The 18,092-nt window shown below is 35.6% G+C and overlaps 1 protein-coding gene across 1 annotated transcript; it reads left to right on the plus strand.

Annotated features, from left to right (window-relative positions):
- The first annotated feature begins 213 nt into the window (after positions 1-213).
- On the plus strand, positions 214-2,548 carry LOC137729502 (cationic amino acid transporter 8, vacuolar-like). Its single transcript, XM_068468464.1, has one exon. The coding sequence runs from the start codon at positions 468-470 to the stop codon at positions 2,235-2,237; it is 1,770 nt and encodes a 589-aa protein (XP_068324565.1). The 5' UTR covers positions 214-467; the 3' UTR covers positions 2,238-2,548.
- Positions 2,549-18,092: the final 15,544 nt, after the last annotated feature.

Here is an 18,092-nt window from a genome sequence, read left to right on the forward strand (position 1 = left end):
GAGATCGGAGGACCAAACCCAAAACAAATATTTAATATATATATATATATATATATTGAATACAAACATAAAAAAAATATAAAAAGTTGAAAAATCTGGCAGCCCTGTTTTACAGTTAAGAAAAACAAAATTAAAAATCCTGTTAAAAGATTTCACAGAAAAATGAATCTAGCTCTAATTCTTGCATTATTCAACAGCAGCCAGTGAATTTAGACTGAAAAAAAAAAAAAAAAAAAAAAAAAGATTATAATATCATATAATTACATCCCAAAATAAAAACAAAAAACTAATTACCCAAATTGAACTGTAATGAGCAACCGCTAATTATAATTCCCAGTAATTGCCTTCAATAATTCACTCACCATCAACGACCACTCAGTCTCGCAACTCCAACAACCAACAGCTGCAGCACTTCAAAACCCACCAACCGGCCAACCCACCGATCCTCAGAGCCACCGTAAGCCGCCATGGATTTACATCCCGAGCAGGAAGACCAGCAGGACTCAAAACCCAGAAGCTACTGGAGCAGATGGAGCAAGCAGGACTTCTTCCCAGAATACACATTCCAGAACTCCAATTCCTACAAGGACGCCCTCTCCCACACCCCCTCCCGCCTCAAGGACCGCCTCCTCCACCGCTCCTCCGACTCCTTCGAGCTCCTCCAGCTCCCCAAACAGAGCGAGAATCTTATGAAGCGCTGCCTCACCTGGTGGGACTTAATCTGGCTCGGCTTCGGCGCCGTCGTTGGTTCAGGCATTTTCGTGATCACTGGGCAGGCAACCCGCGACGACGCCGGTCCGGCCATTGTTCTCTCCTACGCCGTCTCTGGTTTCTCTGCTATGCTTTCGGTTCTATGCTACACGGAGTTCGCCGTCGAAGTCCCAGTTGCCGGCGGGTCATTTTCGTACCTTCGGATAGAATTGGGGGACTTTGTGGCGTTCATTGCGGCCGGGAACATTCTCCTGGAGGCTCTGGTGGGTTCGGCAGGGCTCGGAAGGTCTTGGTCTTCTTACTTTGCCAGCATTTTTCGGACTGATGACACCGATTTTCTTCGGATCCGGGTAAAATCTCTGCCTGATGGGTTTAATCTTTTGGACCCAATTGCTGTTGTGGTGCTTTTGGTTGCTAATAGTATTGCAATGAGTGGAACTAGGAGGACTTCTGTGTTGAATTGGATTGCCTCCATAGCTAGTGGTTTGATCATTGTGTTTATATTGATTGTTGGGTTTGTTAAGGGAAAGACTGAGAATTTGGTACCCTTTTTCCCATATGGGGCAAAGGGCGTTTTCGAGGCGGCTGCTGTTGTGTACTGGTCTTATACTGGTTTCGACATGGTTGCCAATATGGCCGAGGAGGCAAAGAAGCCCTCGAGGGACATACCGGTTGGTTTGGTTGGTTCTATGAGTTTGATCACAGTGGTTTATTGCTTGATGGCTTTGGTGTTGTGTATGATGCAGAAATACACTCAAATCGATAGAGATGCTGCTTATTCGGTTGCTTTTGAGGCAATTGGGATGAATTGGGCTAAGTACATAGTGAGTATATGCGCCCTCAAGGGAATGACTACAAGCCTGCTGGTTGGGTCTATGGGGCAAGCTAGGTATACCACTCAGATTGCAAGAGCTCATATGATTTCACCCTGGTTTGCTTTGGTTCACCCAAAAACTGGAACCCCCATTTATGCTACGGTATTGGTAACCTTAGTCAGTGCAGTTGTTGCACTATTCACTAGTCTGGATGTGCTGTCAACCGTCTTCTCTTTCAGTACGCTCTGCATATTTATGTTTGTGGCTATAGCATTGCTTGTGAGACGGTATTACGTTAAGGATGTGACGCCAACGACTGATTTGGTCCAGTTCCTTGTATGTTTATTCTTAATAATCGGTTCTTCTACAGGAATTACAACGATTTGGAATACAGGGATGCGAGGGTGGGTTTGGTATGTAGTGTTTTCTGTGATTTGGTTAGTGGGGACTTTGTGGATGGCATTGCTTCCAAAGCACCGGGTTCCTAAGGTTTGGGGGGTTCCACTTGTTCCGTGGTTGCCTGCATTGTCGATTGGAATTAATGTTTTTCTCATTGGGTCTCTGGGTTATGTTGCATTCTTGAGGTTTTTCATTTGCACTGCAGTCATGGTTCTCTACTATTTGTTCGTTGGTGTACACGCAACATATGATGTAGCTCACCAGATTGAACAAGAACCAAGAACTCAAGAGGGAAATGAAAATACTAGTTAAGAGGTGCTATGCTTGTCTAATATTTGACGGGCGTTGGAGATGCAGCATATCATGTGGCTCAACAGATTGAACAAGAACGAAGAACCAACCTTTTAGGATATCTCTTAAGAGAATTTGTGAGTGCAGGTAATTTAGTGAATGCCTTAGAATGTCTAGTTTTCCTCGACGTGGGATTCACAAAATCAAATATTGGCATGACTGTTTTCATCCAAAATCCAATTGTATGCGAGTCTTTAGGTGAAGGGGAAACAAATTGTGAATGACTCTGTATGTGCTTTATAGAATTGCTTCAAGGCTTTAGATTAAATGCTTAATTAAACTGCCTCTCAGGTAATTAACAACCGGCGGTCACGTAGAAGTTTAAGATATTGAGATGAGCGCATGTGCAAAGAGAATGATAGATGAAAGTTTACTATAAGGTGCGGTTCTACAAGGTAGCGGATACACTATCTTCACTAACTGGCCTAACCTACATTTTCATTGCTCAAGTTGGTCATTATTTCTTCATTTGGGAGCTCAAAATTTATTAGTTGCCAGTTGGCAAAATTGTTGGCATCTCAATTGGGCTTCTCCATACTGGACTTCCCTGGCCCCAGGCACCTTATGTTTCATGAGTTGTACAGAATTTCTAGGTCCCGGGCCCATTTGGGCCTTCTTATACCTCTTGTTTTTATTTCTTTAAAGACCGTTTAATAACTATTTTGTTTTCAGTTTTCAAACTTAATTTTCACGTTTTTTTTTTTTTTTTTAAACTGAAATCTTGTTCGGAATTTACTTTTAGTTTTTTTTTTTTTTTTTAATGAAAAATGAAAACTGAAAACTACTTTCTTGAGTTTTCAAAATTTGGTCTTGAGCCTTCACTTTCTGGTTTTTAGTTTTTATTTTTCGAAAACTAAAAGTAGTTACTAAATGATATTTTAACTTTTCAAAAACCAAAAACTAAAAACGAAATGGTTATTAAACGGTCTCTTAGACTTTTATTTTCTTGGTTCACTTCGAATTTTAGTACCTACCAACTAAATCTCAACCCTAATCCCACCATTTATGCATTCACTTTCCACTTCTTTTCACCATCTCCTCTATTTCCTATCATCCCCCTTTCCTAAATCCGAAGTCATTGTAATTTTGGGGTGTTCTTTTTAATTTGGGCTAGATTTTTGTGTTGACTCTTGGTCTTGCGGTCTTTGTTTATTTCCTCATGACTTCGGTTTTCGTAATCTAGGGTTTTATTGAAAGGTTGTTTGCTTCGAGTCTTCTTTTTCTATTTGGGCCGTGACTTAAGCCTATAAACAACAGCGGCCCATAAATGTCGATTCTTTCTGTTATCCTTAAGTCAATTTTCTCATAATTCAAACTTTCTCTAAGACATTAGGCCTGAGGCCCTGAGTTGACCATTTTGCAGTTCAGTGCAAATAGGATTTGCAAGTGGTTGATTGTCTCCATCATTATAGTCTTGTTCTTTAATTTATGGATTCAAATTTACTCTCGTCTATTTAGTCTACCATAAATCAGAAATATGTTAATGCTACTTGGTATTACGGTTTATTGATATTTCCTTTTATTCATAAGAGAGAAGTCTCAAATATTAGGAGCGAGTTTGCAACTAATTTATTCTCATATCCCCTTAATGTAAATATATCATTGTATTAATAAAAAGTGTAAATAAGATTTGTTTATCAATGTAAAGTTATGTTAATAACCTCTCGTTTCCTACAGGTCCTTGTATATTATATACGGATAGTGCTTGTGTACTCCCATTGGGCGGATTTACTTGTCCCCACACTTATAATTAACGAGTTTTTACTGTCTGAACATCATAATCATAACTGTTCATTTTCTTTTTCATCATCTAAAGATCATATAGTAAAAATCATTCAATTTGAAGATCTTTTAGCAATTCATATGTATAAAACAAATGGACAATTCATCATAAAGATGTTATTTGTTACCAAATTCGTTGATTGGTTCAACACATGGATGACTAAACGATTTAAATTGAATTTTTTTTTTTTTTTTGGATAGATATGATCTTTAGATGATAATAAAAAGAACAAAACGGTTCCGATTATGATGTTTGGACAATAAAAATTGATTAATCATGAAGTGTGAAGACAAATAAATCCCCATAGAATGACACAAGCATTATCCATTATGTCTTGAGGATATTTAAAGCTAAGCTCAAGGAAAACTTTTCCAGAGGAGTGAGCTGTTTCATCACGTTTGTAGGTCCCTATCCATTGCATCTCAAGAGATTTGGCCCAAAAAAGGGTATATTGCCTCTTAAGAGACAAGAATACACATAAAAAAAATATAATAAAAAATAATAATAAAAAGTTCAAAAAAATTATAATTTTAATGAAAAATGACAAATAAATGTGTAGTGAATAGTATCAAAGGAAAGATAAAAATGTATTTTTTCATTAAAAATGAACAATACTGAAAATATTTCGTTAAAACTCTTTAAAAAAAATTTCTCAACCTAAATCTTATAATATAAACACGCACTCATATTGTTTATTTCGAGACACATAAAAAAATTTCTCAATGTGTATATCATGCATGCATACCATACACTCATATTGTTACGCACTGCAATTTCCACGTTTGCTTTTAGGGCGCCACAGGCCCTTGAGCATCCCAACAACAATTGTGGGGTGATTCTAAAAGATGCTAGGTGTTAGTTGGGCGGCGAATTGGGACTTAGCGCTTAGGTAGCTAGGCGGGTGCCTAGACGAACGAGTCGGATTTAAGAAAATTTATTATATTTTGTGTAAGTAAATGTCTGTTTATACTTCAAATATATATAATTTCATTATAAACTACAAAATAAAATGATGAATATATTATGAAGTATTGGAACATAATGAAAACATGAGAAACAAGCATATAATGTGTGTTCATTTAAATATTCAACAAATCTTTTACAATTTATTGAGAAAAATAAATGCAAAATAGAAGTTATCTATTTTATGTTTAAGTGAGTTACAACCTAGGTGGATGCCTAGACGGATCTGAACGAGCTAGGTGGGTGTCTAGGCGGGTGCCTCAGCAAGTGTAGGCGTCATTTCTTAATTTTCAAATAACTAAGCATTAATCAAGACGGTGACCAACCACTTAGCGTCTAGATAGGGCCTAAACCGCGCCAAGTGTGAATTTTTAAAATAGTGTGTGGGACGCACTTCCTTCTTCAAAACCTTTCCAACTAGACAAAAAACTTATTGCATCTGAGACGCTCAGTCTTGGGGTCACCAAACACGACCTCCAACTCCTCCTCTTTCGTTGACTGACGTTTTGCTACGAAACTCTCTCCATCATGGTGTCGCAAACGGGGGCTGCCACCCTAGCCAAGTTCGACTCAAGACTTCTCCACCCGGACGCGAAGGGATTCAATTTTGGTACACGTATGCATTACTTTTTTTTTTTTTTCTTTAAAGATATGTGTCATTATTTTTTGAATGTCTTCTCATTTAGTATATTTATAAGGATATAATTGAAGGAAGTTTAATAAAATCGATAAATTAAATGTGCATGAATACTAATTTGGACAATAGATTATCTAATTTGGTATCGAATTCACTATCAACAAGATTTGAACTTAATACCTTTTACTTAGAAATGAAGATGAATATCACCTGACCGTAGTACTGAATGACAATTCTCTTTAGATCTTATATTTATTATTTTATCTTTTTTTTTCCATTATACATAAATGGAGATTTTTCCTATATTAATCAACGACCCCTGCTCATCATGCTAGAATGAAACATTAAACTAAAGGTAGTATTATCCACACACCTTTTGTACTGTTCATACATTCTATTTAATTTTTAGTTGTCAAATCCAATAAATTGAAGATTATCAAACAAAATTAACAAATCGTGTAAAAGTTCAAAAAAAAAAAAAATGTAGATAACACAAACCTAAATTAATTATATAATAATATTTCATAATTTATTTTATTCAAAAGGCATAATTTGTGGATTGACCAACGACCAAATTCCCTCTTTGACCTTAAACCCGTGATACCTTTCTACCTAAAAACATATTGGGACTCTGGGTCTCTCTCTTTGTCAACTGCATGCCAATATAAAGTACACACGTGGCTTGAAAGTAGCACATAGATTTTACACCTTTTATGGTCCAAGCTTTTGATGAGTCTTGACTAAGAGAGAAATTAGTGACCTCCAAACCATTGTGGATCGTTTAATTAAAGGATCTCGTTTTCGTTGAGTCTTTTGGTAGGATATTATATATTCTTCCACAGACATCAGCCGGCCCTATGCTCTTTAGGAAAGCTTTCAATTAATTAAGACTTAACTTCCATTTTAGTTTTCTCAATCAAAGTTCTGGTCTACTCCTCAACTGCATTATTCTAGGTGATCTTTATTCATTGATCACAGCTATTGATGGGCAAAATTTTACTGAAATTGCCTTATTGTATTTGTATCGTGTATTCTACGTCAACACGACTATGGTATTTTGATAATACTCAACTTACATCGCATTTTAATGTATCATCAACACAACATTGACACATTACCAATTCAACACAACATTGACACGTCGTCAACTTTCATCTAACACATACATGTTAGTATTACTCTATCTCTTTCTGACACTTTCACGTCACGTGTTGTCATATCATCCTAATCTCTTTGACACTTTTACGCCACGTGTCCTCATATCACCATAATCTCTTATACTTTCACGTCACGCGTCGCCATATCTTCATAATGCCTCTGACACTTTCATGCCATGTGTTGTGTCGTCATAATATTTGATTTCTACCTAAGAGAAAATGAATAATACATAAAAGGTAAGAGCGACTTTTTTTGGTACTGCAAGAAAATGCGTCGCCATATCTTCATAATGCCTCTGACATTTTCATACTATGTGTCGTGTCGTCATAATATTTGATTTCTACCTAAGAGAAAATGAATAATACATAAAAGATAAGAGCGACTTTTTTTTGGTATTGCAAGAAATGCATTCGATTTGTTTCACTTGAGGGCATTGGAGTAATTGAAACGAAAAATCTCTCATACGTACAATGAATCAAAGATTCAAACTAAAGGTTGTTAATAAAATGTGATTCCAAAAATGAAACATTGAGGATCATGCATTTGGTTCATTCAAGCTTTTATCTCTTGGAAGTAATGTTTTGTTGAACTAACCATTACATAGAATTCCGTGTCTTTGTCTTAAATCCTATATAATGAAATTTGGCCGTATCAGTCAGGATAATTAATTACAAACCAATTATTTGAGCATAGTAAAATGCAGCTACATTTGTAGTGTGAAGTTCTCTTTGGATCTCGGGTCTCTATGTTTAGCGATTGTGTATTTACCTGTACTTCGTTATATTTTAACTATTCAAATAATCTAACCACAAACTGGTGATCTAGCTGTAAAGGGCGGATTACTAGGTTTCTTTAAAACTAAAAATTGAAGGTCTCAGGTTTGAAACCCGCTATTGGTGTGGAAGCTAGACTTGTGGCTAGGGGTGGCTAAAATGCCTCTGTGAGTCTTCCCAGTCCTCGGAAAGGGTGGATAACCGTGACTTGTTACCAGTTGTCCTTCTTTAAAAAAAAAAAACTATTCAAATAATTTAACAGCTTAAGACGTGATACATAAGTTAATAATAGAGTTTAATTAGTTTTATTCTATTTTTTAACTTTTAATTCTTTTCCTAACTAACGTTAACTTCTCTCTCTCAAAGTTTAAATCATCCTTCCTCTCTCTCTCTCTCTCTTGAATCCCATTTTAGCATACCTTTGAAAAAGATCCAACAACATTCTAGCAAATATCTCATAAACTAATCCGATAATAAAATTGATTTTATTGGGTTTGAGGTTATTATACTATGATGCAATGCCACGAAAGCTTGGGAAGAAAGCCAAAAACCTAGCATCTCACCAAATTATACCGAAAATGATTGTAGACTATCCAAACTTAATCGTTTTGAGAAAGGGAGAGAGAGATATCGTTTTTTGGGTTTTTGTTTGATATGGTTTCACCAGATTAGTTTATGAATTTTAGCGGCCATGGTTTTTTTTCCTTCCTTGACAGATGTTTTCATTCTTAACGTCTGTTTATAGAAATAGAAAAGAAATATAAAACTAATTAAATTTAATACTAGCTAGATGATTTGTCATAAGGTTAGCTCGTTAGATTGTTGGGATTGTTTATATATAGAGAAATGCATGTAAATGTACCATTGCTAAATGCAAAAACTCGTGACCCATTCTCTTTACGATATGTTTTTTTTATCGTGGCCATAAATAATATCTCAAAGTAAGAATACAAATCATCAAATATCATATTTACATTATGACGAAAGAACGTATTACCATATATATATTTATATACACACACACGCTACATGACACACACACACACACACACGCTTCATAATTTCATACATGTGTGTATATTGTCAAGTCTCGTCTCTATATATTTTATTGTTTTTAAAATTTATTGTACGAGCGTGTTTGTATCGCGTCATAGCCGCGTGTATCAATGTGGACTCAACAAAACCTTTTTGAGTTATGTATGCACTTTGATTTATATGTCTACATCAACTTACTCATCAGCACATGTTGATCATATATATGCGATAATTCTATCAAATTAAAATTGTGATTTTGTGTTTCTGCTATGTATATCCACCTGCATTCATGCATATAACATAGTTTCTTGGTGAATAATAACGTTGTAATCACACCAAATTCAATACCCTCTCGAACTATGATGGTATTTATAGTGTAGGGCAGCATGCATACGATGATGAAGGCAAGTGTACCCAATTTTCAAAGGAAAGATGTAAGTCACTCCTGAAAGTAGAAAGAGAACGTGAGAAGATAATTATAGGGTTTTGTGTGTGCGTGTGTGAAGATGCGATGACATTCACATTCCTCGTGTCCGAAATGGATCTTCTCCGGACCCAAATAAATTGAGCCTCCTAAGCAAATGATCCGGACCGTTAAAATTTAATCTAATGATTACAAACAGAGGACCCTCTAAAAATTATAATAATTGTAGTCGTTGAATTAAATTTCAACAGTTTGAATCTTTTGATCCTTAGACTCAATTTATTTGGGTTCGGAGAGGATGGGGTTCCCCTTGTGTTAGTTTCCATCTTTAACCCTATCTAATGGTGTATATGAAGAAAAGGGGGTTTGAGGTCTGTTCATTTTTAGGCTCAAGAGCTCAACAACATTTAGGTCAAAGGTGAATCTTCATTTCCTCAATATGGGTCACATCAAATTTGACGCGCATGAAACATGCCACACTGGACGATGAGCTGTTTTATGTCCAACTTATCCTAATTTTGACCAGTGAAGTTTCACTTTTTATCCTATGAAGCATGCAATGATTTGTCTACTGAACTAGAAAACTATAGTTAAAAGTACACATGAATGACAAGCAAATATTTCCTATGATTCTGTGGGGTACTATATAAAAACTATATGTAGTACTTATGAGATTGTAATTTGTTAGTTTGAATACAGTTTGGATACGGATAGTGATTTTCACATTTTATTTCATCCATTTACACATTTTTTGTTTTGTTTTTGTACTGTGAGCGTTTGTTTTGTTACATCGATTACTAAAGCATAAAATAAGATAAAATTTTCAAAAAGGGGGAAAAAGGGGAGTGTGAAACTTACTCCCCTTCAGATTGTCAACCTTCCTTTTACAAGTTAATTACATCGTTGTTGATCTGTATATATGCAAATCGATATAGGGTTTAAGCTTAATTAATACATTTGTTTGTAGGGCTTCATGTTGTCGTACGATAAACAATGGTCGTTCACTCATTTTGCCCAAGATTTGAAGCATCATTTTATATTCCCTAATATAAAATGACAATTTAGACCCTAAAAAGTAAAAAAAAAAAATTATTTTCTGAATACAGTCCAAATCATTTTAACATACATTAGATAATTGTATTAATATTTTTATACTTCAAGCTCTCAAACTCACTCCCACCCTTCATTTTTGAACAAATTAAAAGCACAAACATGTTGATGAAAAAGATATTGTTTTTTATGAAATGGGAGCATGAAATTGATTTTTTGGAGGCTCTACATGAGATAAGACTTCATATATATTTTCATTATGAATCAAATTGAACAACATACGTGTGCTTTTTGAACCCTTAAACTCGATTTAGATTTTTGGAAGGTCCCTATCGAAAAGTTAAAGATATTTCGGTGATTACCTGCCAAAAAATTGAAGCAACACATGTGTTAAATACTCTTTTGTTGAAGCCTATTGAAAATATGCACAATATCGGTAGGCACCTGCTGAAAATTAGTATAGGGTGTGGGGAGGGAGTGAGGGTAGTTTGGGTAAGTATGTAGATTAAGATAACTTTTAATTCTAAAAGAAAGTAATTTTTTGTAAATATACGTAGGGTGCATTTAATAAAATGTGAAGTATCAACAAAACAACCCACTCACAATTTTCTCCCCAACTTTGCATGCTTGTTGCCCTATACTTTTTTCTTGGACTAAATTATTTGGCTTGTCTACATTTCATCATTTCAATGACGTAACAAGTGGTAGATGAATATCGTTTAGATACTCCACTCATTTATTTGCAATTTTTTTTCTTCTCATGTTTCATAAGAAATGAGCACATGATGTCCTTTTCAAAATGACAAGAACAAATTCTCTTGCTCAAACTTCAAATGCTAAATTATGGAAGATTAGGCCATCATGCACGACCCAATCTTATCACATTATTCTTAAATCCCCAAAATTTATCCAAAACAGTCTGGGTAGGTTATTACATATAGGGAGATCAGATTCATGAGAATGTGAAATCCTAGTGGGACATATATAATAATCAATGACAAGAAGCATCGGCTCGAAGTGAGCAGGAGTAGCCCTAGTATGAAAGCAAAGCGTGTTTCGATGTTGAGATGGGATGGGATAATATTTGTGTGTGTGAGAGAGAGAGAGAGAGAGAGAGAGAGAGAGAAAGGGGGAGGGGGATTGGCCAAGCTGGCATGCGACCATAATTGTGCTGGCGCCAGGATCAAAAATAGTAAGAAGTAGTCGACTGGTGGAGTACGACCGACAATAACCATAAAAGAGCTACGAATATTAAGAGGCCACGTCATGATCGTGAGAGAGACTCTGACAGATTGGGAAAGCAAAGCTTACGGTCTCTCCAGGAGGGCCCTGGGCCCTGGGTGGTGAGGTGGGCAGTTCCATTGCAAAAGCAAAGCACGCCTATTTCACGCTTTGACAGCCGTCTATTCAACTGGAGGCCTCTCTTTGAACACGTATATGTAAAGATATATGCTCTCTTAGTGTCCAAATATTGGGACTTTGAAACGTGGGATCTAATTGTCAACATGAAAATTATTGGGAGAATTTGAGATAGAGAGTTTGTAAGTTGTAACTATTTACAAAAGGCGATATTATGAAAGCACGAGAATTGAACAAAAAAACTTGTACTTGTTTTAACTGAATTACTTGACTATTAAATTTTTGTGTGATAATTTTGTTTACTTACAACTATATTCTCATCATTCAACGAACTATTTATTTTGGAGGTAGGACATGATCGAATTAAGGTAAAAGATGAACACAATTATCCATTCATATATGTTACGGGTAAATAAACTTTTTTTACTCCTCAAACATTGTTTAAGCTACGTAAAAGTTCTGAGTTGAAATTCATCATTCCTTAAAATCGTGTGGTAGAAAAATAATAATTTTTAGACATCATTTGTAATGAAAAAGAAACTGTTTCAAGAAAGGAAAGCCAACTCACATGGATATTTTCGTTTTTATCAGTTTTGGCCACCAACTTGCGTACGAATCTTTGCATAGGTATAACAGAATCCCAAGATTTCGTAAGTGTGATAAATTTTGGCCTCTGTTTTGTGCCCTTCATGATCTTCTAATTTCATCAATGTTTATCTTGAAAGTAGGTGCTTTTTAAGGACCTCTTTCGGTTATTCTTATCACTTAAAAACAGATAGAAATAGCATGTTATGTCATTTTCTAAATAAAATGTTTAGGAATGTTGTTAATTGGGGGCATAGATAAAGTTGTGCAGAATATTTCTATGTATGCATATGACGTTTTTTCATTGACGAGGCAAGGGAAGGAGGGATTCATCACGGTTTACCAACTTCTCCGTTAACATAAGGTTAGAGTTTTACTCATTTCTCTTGCAATATATTAGACTACGTTTAACGGAAAAGAAACTAGAGTTAAAAGGAAAACATTCTTAGACAAATTTAATTATCCACTAATTTGCTTCAACTTTTTGTGAGAATAACTTAATTAATTTGAACGTGTTTTTTTACGTAGGTGAACACTCAATACCAAATGTAAACTTCTTCAACTTGAATTTTATGGTTAAGATTTATTAACTTCGTGTCAATTCTAAAAAAGTTTAAATATGAGACAAAGGTAGAGAAGTATCACTAAAGAAAAAATTAATTGATTAATTCAGTCAATTCTAACTAGCAAGTCTAATATATTGAACTACTGATGAAAAACAACTTACAGTTTTTCACGTTCGGTACAATTGGGGACCAAAGCCTAAAAAAAATCTAGACACAGAGATCTGGACCTAGCAACCATTTAAATATCTATTACCAAAAATAATAAAACATAACTTTTTATCCAAAATCTGATGTGTAGGCATAAAAGCTTATGTGTTGTGTGCATATCACAATTTGGAAGACAAATAAACAATTCATATAAACATTCTGTAAAATCAAAATTACAAATTTACAATAGGTTCGTAACCCCAAAGAATATTTATATGTATATTTGTATAGGACTTTATAGATAATTGTTGCAAATTAAAAGAATGAGTCAAAAACACTAAAGTACAAACTGTTGTTTATTTTCTGCAACATATGTATAGTTACTTGTAGATTTTCTTATTTCTTTCCTTTGTCTTTCTTCCCTGCTTGCTTGTGCGTGATTTTATGGTATGCAACAAGTGTTCGATAAAAAGCAAATCGACAGAACGAAGCATAACTTGATGGTTACCTACTAGAAGCTTGATGAAATGATCCACTGTAGTTTTTTTACCGAAATTATGACCTTATTGTTATAGAATTCTGGCCTATCTACCTCATGGAAAAAGTTGATCACTTCAATAATAGCCTAAGCAAACTAATTGAGTAGACAAAATTATATTATATTCCTTTAATTTTTTATTTATTGTTGGAAAATATAAAAAACAAATGATAAGACCTCTTAGAATATAAGGAACTTTAATGAAAAACTCTCGGTATTGTTCATTTTAACGAAAAACCATATTTTTACACTAAAAAATCAATCATAGTACTATTCACTTTACCCTTTATTTTGTCATTATTGTTAAAACTTAAAATTTTCAGATCTTTTTCATTAGTTTTTCTTAGAATAGATTACTGCAAAAGGAGATGTGAGACCTAGTACATCTATTCACTTGAAGTAGGCACCATTGTCTACTTTGAGAGAACAGGCAAAATTTATTCAACTACAAAATTTTGCTTGATGTAATTAAGCCATCAATCCTGTTCAGCTTGTACTATTTCGGATGCTCTAAGAATAGTCTGAGAATGAGTATCCCTCAGAACCGTTTGTGATGGCCATCTTTTTCAATCCGATCCATTTCACCTTTCTGGGATTGTCACTCGACCATATCCTTGAAAGTTGATACTAAGTTCAAGATTTCTCCCATTATGTCCCCACTATCTATGCTCTTTACTTTATTTAGTAGTCAATTAAAATTTTTTAAGTAAAGGAATCAATTTTTTCACACTTTCACACTTAATTAGAAAAAATAAAAAATTTTTGAAGTTTTTGTATTAGAATAAGTTCGGAACACTTTAAAAAAATTTGGATCGAAAATTTAGAATTTTCGGAATCTCTAGTAAATGCCTTCCAATTTCCGTTTCAATTTTCAAAAAATATTCAGATTCGGAATATTCAAGTTTGAATTCGAAAATTTTACTATGAGAATTGGAAACACCATTCCAACTTGCACCACTATGCCTTACCGTGTTTGTCATTCATTTTGGAAAACGAAAAGGAAAAAAGAAAAACCACCGATGTATGCCTATCAATCTATCGGGGCATATATATATGCAGCAATCTATGTGCGTATATACTAGATGTGGAGGTTAGTTTATTTAATATGATGCATCATACATGTATAATCCTTCATTCTGTGTAATTACCCTTCATTAGAAGGGAAGTGATTTTCACACTTTTCATGCACCCATTTTTATTTATGTTATCAGATTAAATAATTCAAATGAAAATAACGAACATAGTTAAACAAGATTGCAATATCATGATAGGTTTTAGGCTTAAGAGTTGACTACCATATCAACATTTTTTAGTATAATGCCCCATTGTAATTACTAATCACTAATCATGATACATCGTTCCGTAGTAATCATTAATCATGATATAGTGTTTAGTAGGAAAAAAAAAAAAAAAAAAAAAAAGTATATCACGATATATTGTCATGCAGATTGTTTTAATTGAATGAGATAGTGTTTAGTGTACATTACTATATGATAAGTCCGTTAAGTGTATAACAGTATCTTCCTTATAAGAAGTTTTAAAGTAGATACTAGCACTGAGAACAATGAATTCAATAATTAGACTTTGGTTTTGCTTATTTTTTTTCTGTGGTTTAGGGTTCTTTGAGCGGCAACTTGAAGTCCTGTTCCCACTCCCTAAACACTCCAGCCCACTCGAGCAATTCAAGCCAAGGCGAGCTCAATGGAGAAGTCATACAATAATAGCCTAGCCGAGCGCTTGCCTATGTGATGTCAGCCACAATTTAAATTGTTAAAAAAATTAAAGAAATTACAAAAAAAATTATAAAAAACTAATTAAAAATATAAAAACTTATAATTTTTTTCTATAAATACCTAACCATATTCTTTTACTTTACACTACATTTCAATATTTTCAAATACTTTTAATGTGATAGCCCGTTCTGAAAATTTTAAAACGTACGTGTGAAAAGACGATTTTGCCCCTAGTGTTATTTTTACGTTGTGTGGTTGTTTTGAGTTGGTGTGGCTGGTTGTGGACCACACACACACTCCCATAATTTCCTTCACCCTTTCTCCCTATCCCTGCACCTCCCCCGTGCCTTTTCCCTTCCCATTTCTCATATCCTTTGTACGGACACACCCCCAAAACCCATGTAATCTTCACAGATCGAAGAAACAAAGTAAATATCCATGCTCGTGAGGTCCATTGGAGTCCAACCATACCCATTTCAGGTAAGGATACCTTCGTTTTCACGTCGAACTCGGGATACCCGATTTTTGGTACTGTTCATGCACACGTAAATTCTTATGTTTTTGGGAATTTCAAGCTTGTAGGAAGCTTGGTGAGGTCCTTAGGAGGCTCGGGGTGGTTCGTTTGAAGGTTTTGGACGTCGGGATCGCGAGTTTCGAGGTTAGCCGGAGTTGGGGGTATTTTCCCGGCGAGATTTCGTGGATTTTAGCACTTGAAAGTGGTATGATTTTGTTCCTCTCGTTGTAAGCTTCAATTTGGTACCAATTTTGTGAAATTTGGTTGAAAAATGAAGAAGATATCACGATTTGAATTTTTCCCGATTTTCCGGCGCTAACGACGGCGCCGGAGAAGACGACGGAATATTCTGTCAGTTTAAACGGAATATTCCTAACGCCGTTGACGGAATCCGTTAAAGTTAACGGAATATTCCTGACGGCGTTAATTGACGCCGTCAGCGTGCCAGGCACGTGCCTGCGCGTGGGGGTGCGTGCGGCGGTGAAATTTTTTTCTAAAAGTATGGGGATGTTCCTGAGGTTGAGTAGATCACGTTGGTGTATTCATACACCCCATATGAGCATTGTATGAGAAGTTATTTCTTAAGTTTGGTTATGTGCTTTAAAATTAACGTTTTTGTAGTTGTTTCGCATATAGGTGATACCTATCCCGAGGACGAGCGTGGTCACTTGAGGCAGGGGGGTTACGACCCTTCCACATACCAGTGAGTGGGCTTTTGGTTTTCCGTATATACCTATATACTTATATTTTTCCCAGAAAGTGTTTTAAAACATTTATTCGTTATATGCCATATATTATATTGCCGTTTGTTATGCATGGTTAGTTGCATTTATATATGTGTGTGTATTGGTGCTGTGGACGCACAAGTAAGTGCCAGATAAGTGTAATTCATGTTTACATTCAGTAGCGATTTGAGATACATAGAGAGCTCATAGCCTGCACCCCCGGTGTTAGTGCTCCCGCCCAGAGTTGGGCACAATCCTTCACGTGATGTTCACCTCCTGCACTACACGCTCAGCTTGGATCCCAGTTAGGTGCACAGTCCTGTCGTACAGACCACTCCAGGTGGTTCCGACTCGTAGGTGACCCGCGATTATTCACCCAACCTTCACGTGATCGTAGCACTTGAGCGTATATACATGTTACACCCAGGCTTGTCGTACAGACCACTCTAGGTGGTTCTGACTCGTCTGCAGGTCTAGTCAGTGAGATGGAGATTTGAGCTCTAGATTCAGCCGTACAGGTCACATTAGGTGACTCCGGCTGACAGATTATATGATGTTGATGCGATATTACCTGAGCACTTGCATTTTACTTTGAGGTTTTGGCATGGCATATTCTTCAGCATGACTTATATATTTATATATTCTATTTTTTGGGAAATATACAGGTTTTACGGCGAGGGGTTAGAACTTATTTATTAAATGGTTTTCAAAAGCTTTGTTTTTACCCACTCACGCTTTTATTTTGCGCCCCTTCAGGTTCTAGTTGGCTAGCATGGTTGGTGGTTTCCCTGAGGATTTCCCCGGCATATCTGACAGACGATCACCAGAGTTGGACCACCTTCGGGTGTGCTTTTGTTGGGTCGTGTTCTTCTGGACTGCATTAGGCTTTTATGCTCTGAACTTAGTGTCGCACTTACGTTACACTTGTTGTTATTACCTTGTGTAAAGCTAGTTTTTATTTATTCGTACTACTTATTATTATTTTATTTAGCTTCCGCACTGTGCACATGGTTATGTCACTTCCACGTGACGGCCAGCATGCCCTGATCCCGATCGGGGTGTGTTATTTAAACAATCTTTTTATTATTATTTGAAATTAAAAATAAAGTTACCTTTAATTATTTTATAAAATAAAAAATACGAATTGTCTTGGTTATTCAATTTAGGATTGAGATGCACTTAGACATTTCATTACCCAAGTTATCATTTATTGAAGAGAATTGAGTTGCCTATTGCCCATGAAACCTTCCTAAAGTGCTCTAAAATGAAGCTTCAAGTTTTCTCCTATTAGTTATTTTGTTTTTGTTCAATGTCTTTGTATGGCTTAGAGATTCTCCCTAACCTAGATTTTTTGGTCGCGCACTGTTCGTGCATCCCATATCTTTCTTAATGCTTACAACAAAGAATTGAATCTGAGAAAAGTCTTATACTGCTTATCCGATTCAGCTAGAACTTATAGCATTTTCCGTTTTTATATATTAAACTAAATGACGTAAGGAAATAAAAAAATAGAGGATACATATTCAATGAACCCGGCATGCGTATCCATTTTCCTTTGTGTGTAAAATTGACTGTGTGATGTCCTTTTCAGGGGAGCAGTCAGCAAGTAGTCACTGCTGATTAGATAGATACTTGGGAAGGTGGTGACCGGACCCCTGCTTTTATGCAAGATTTTTGTGGTGATGTCCACAGCATTAAGAGTAAACTAACAGTAAACTCATATTTTATTCCGTTCAGAGTCAAAATAAATTTTTATTCAAAGTTGTCAATAATAAATTAATAAAACGGCACGTTATTGTGTTATGTACACACTGAAAAACCGCCTC

Source organism: Pyrus communis, chromosome 3 (genome assembly GCF_963583255.1).
Source record: "Pyrus communis chromosome 3, drPyrComm1.1, whole genome shotgun sequence".
In the NCBI taxonomy this organism is placed as follows: Eukaryota; Viridiplantae; Streptophyta; class Magnoliopsida; order Rosales; family Rosaceae; genus Pyrus; species Pyrus communis.

What these genes read in the sequence shown, in the direction of transcription:
- LOC137729502 (XM_068468464.1), top strand. Translation starts at nt 468, where the DNA reads ATGGATTTACATCCCGAGCAGGAAGACCAGCAGGACTCAAAACCCAGA.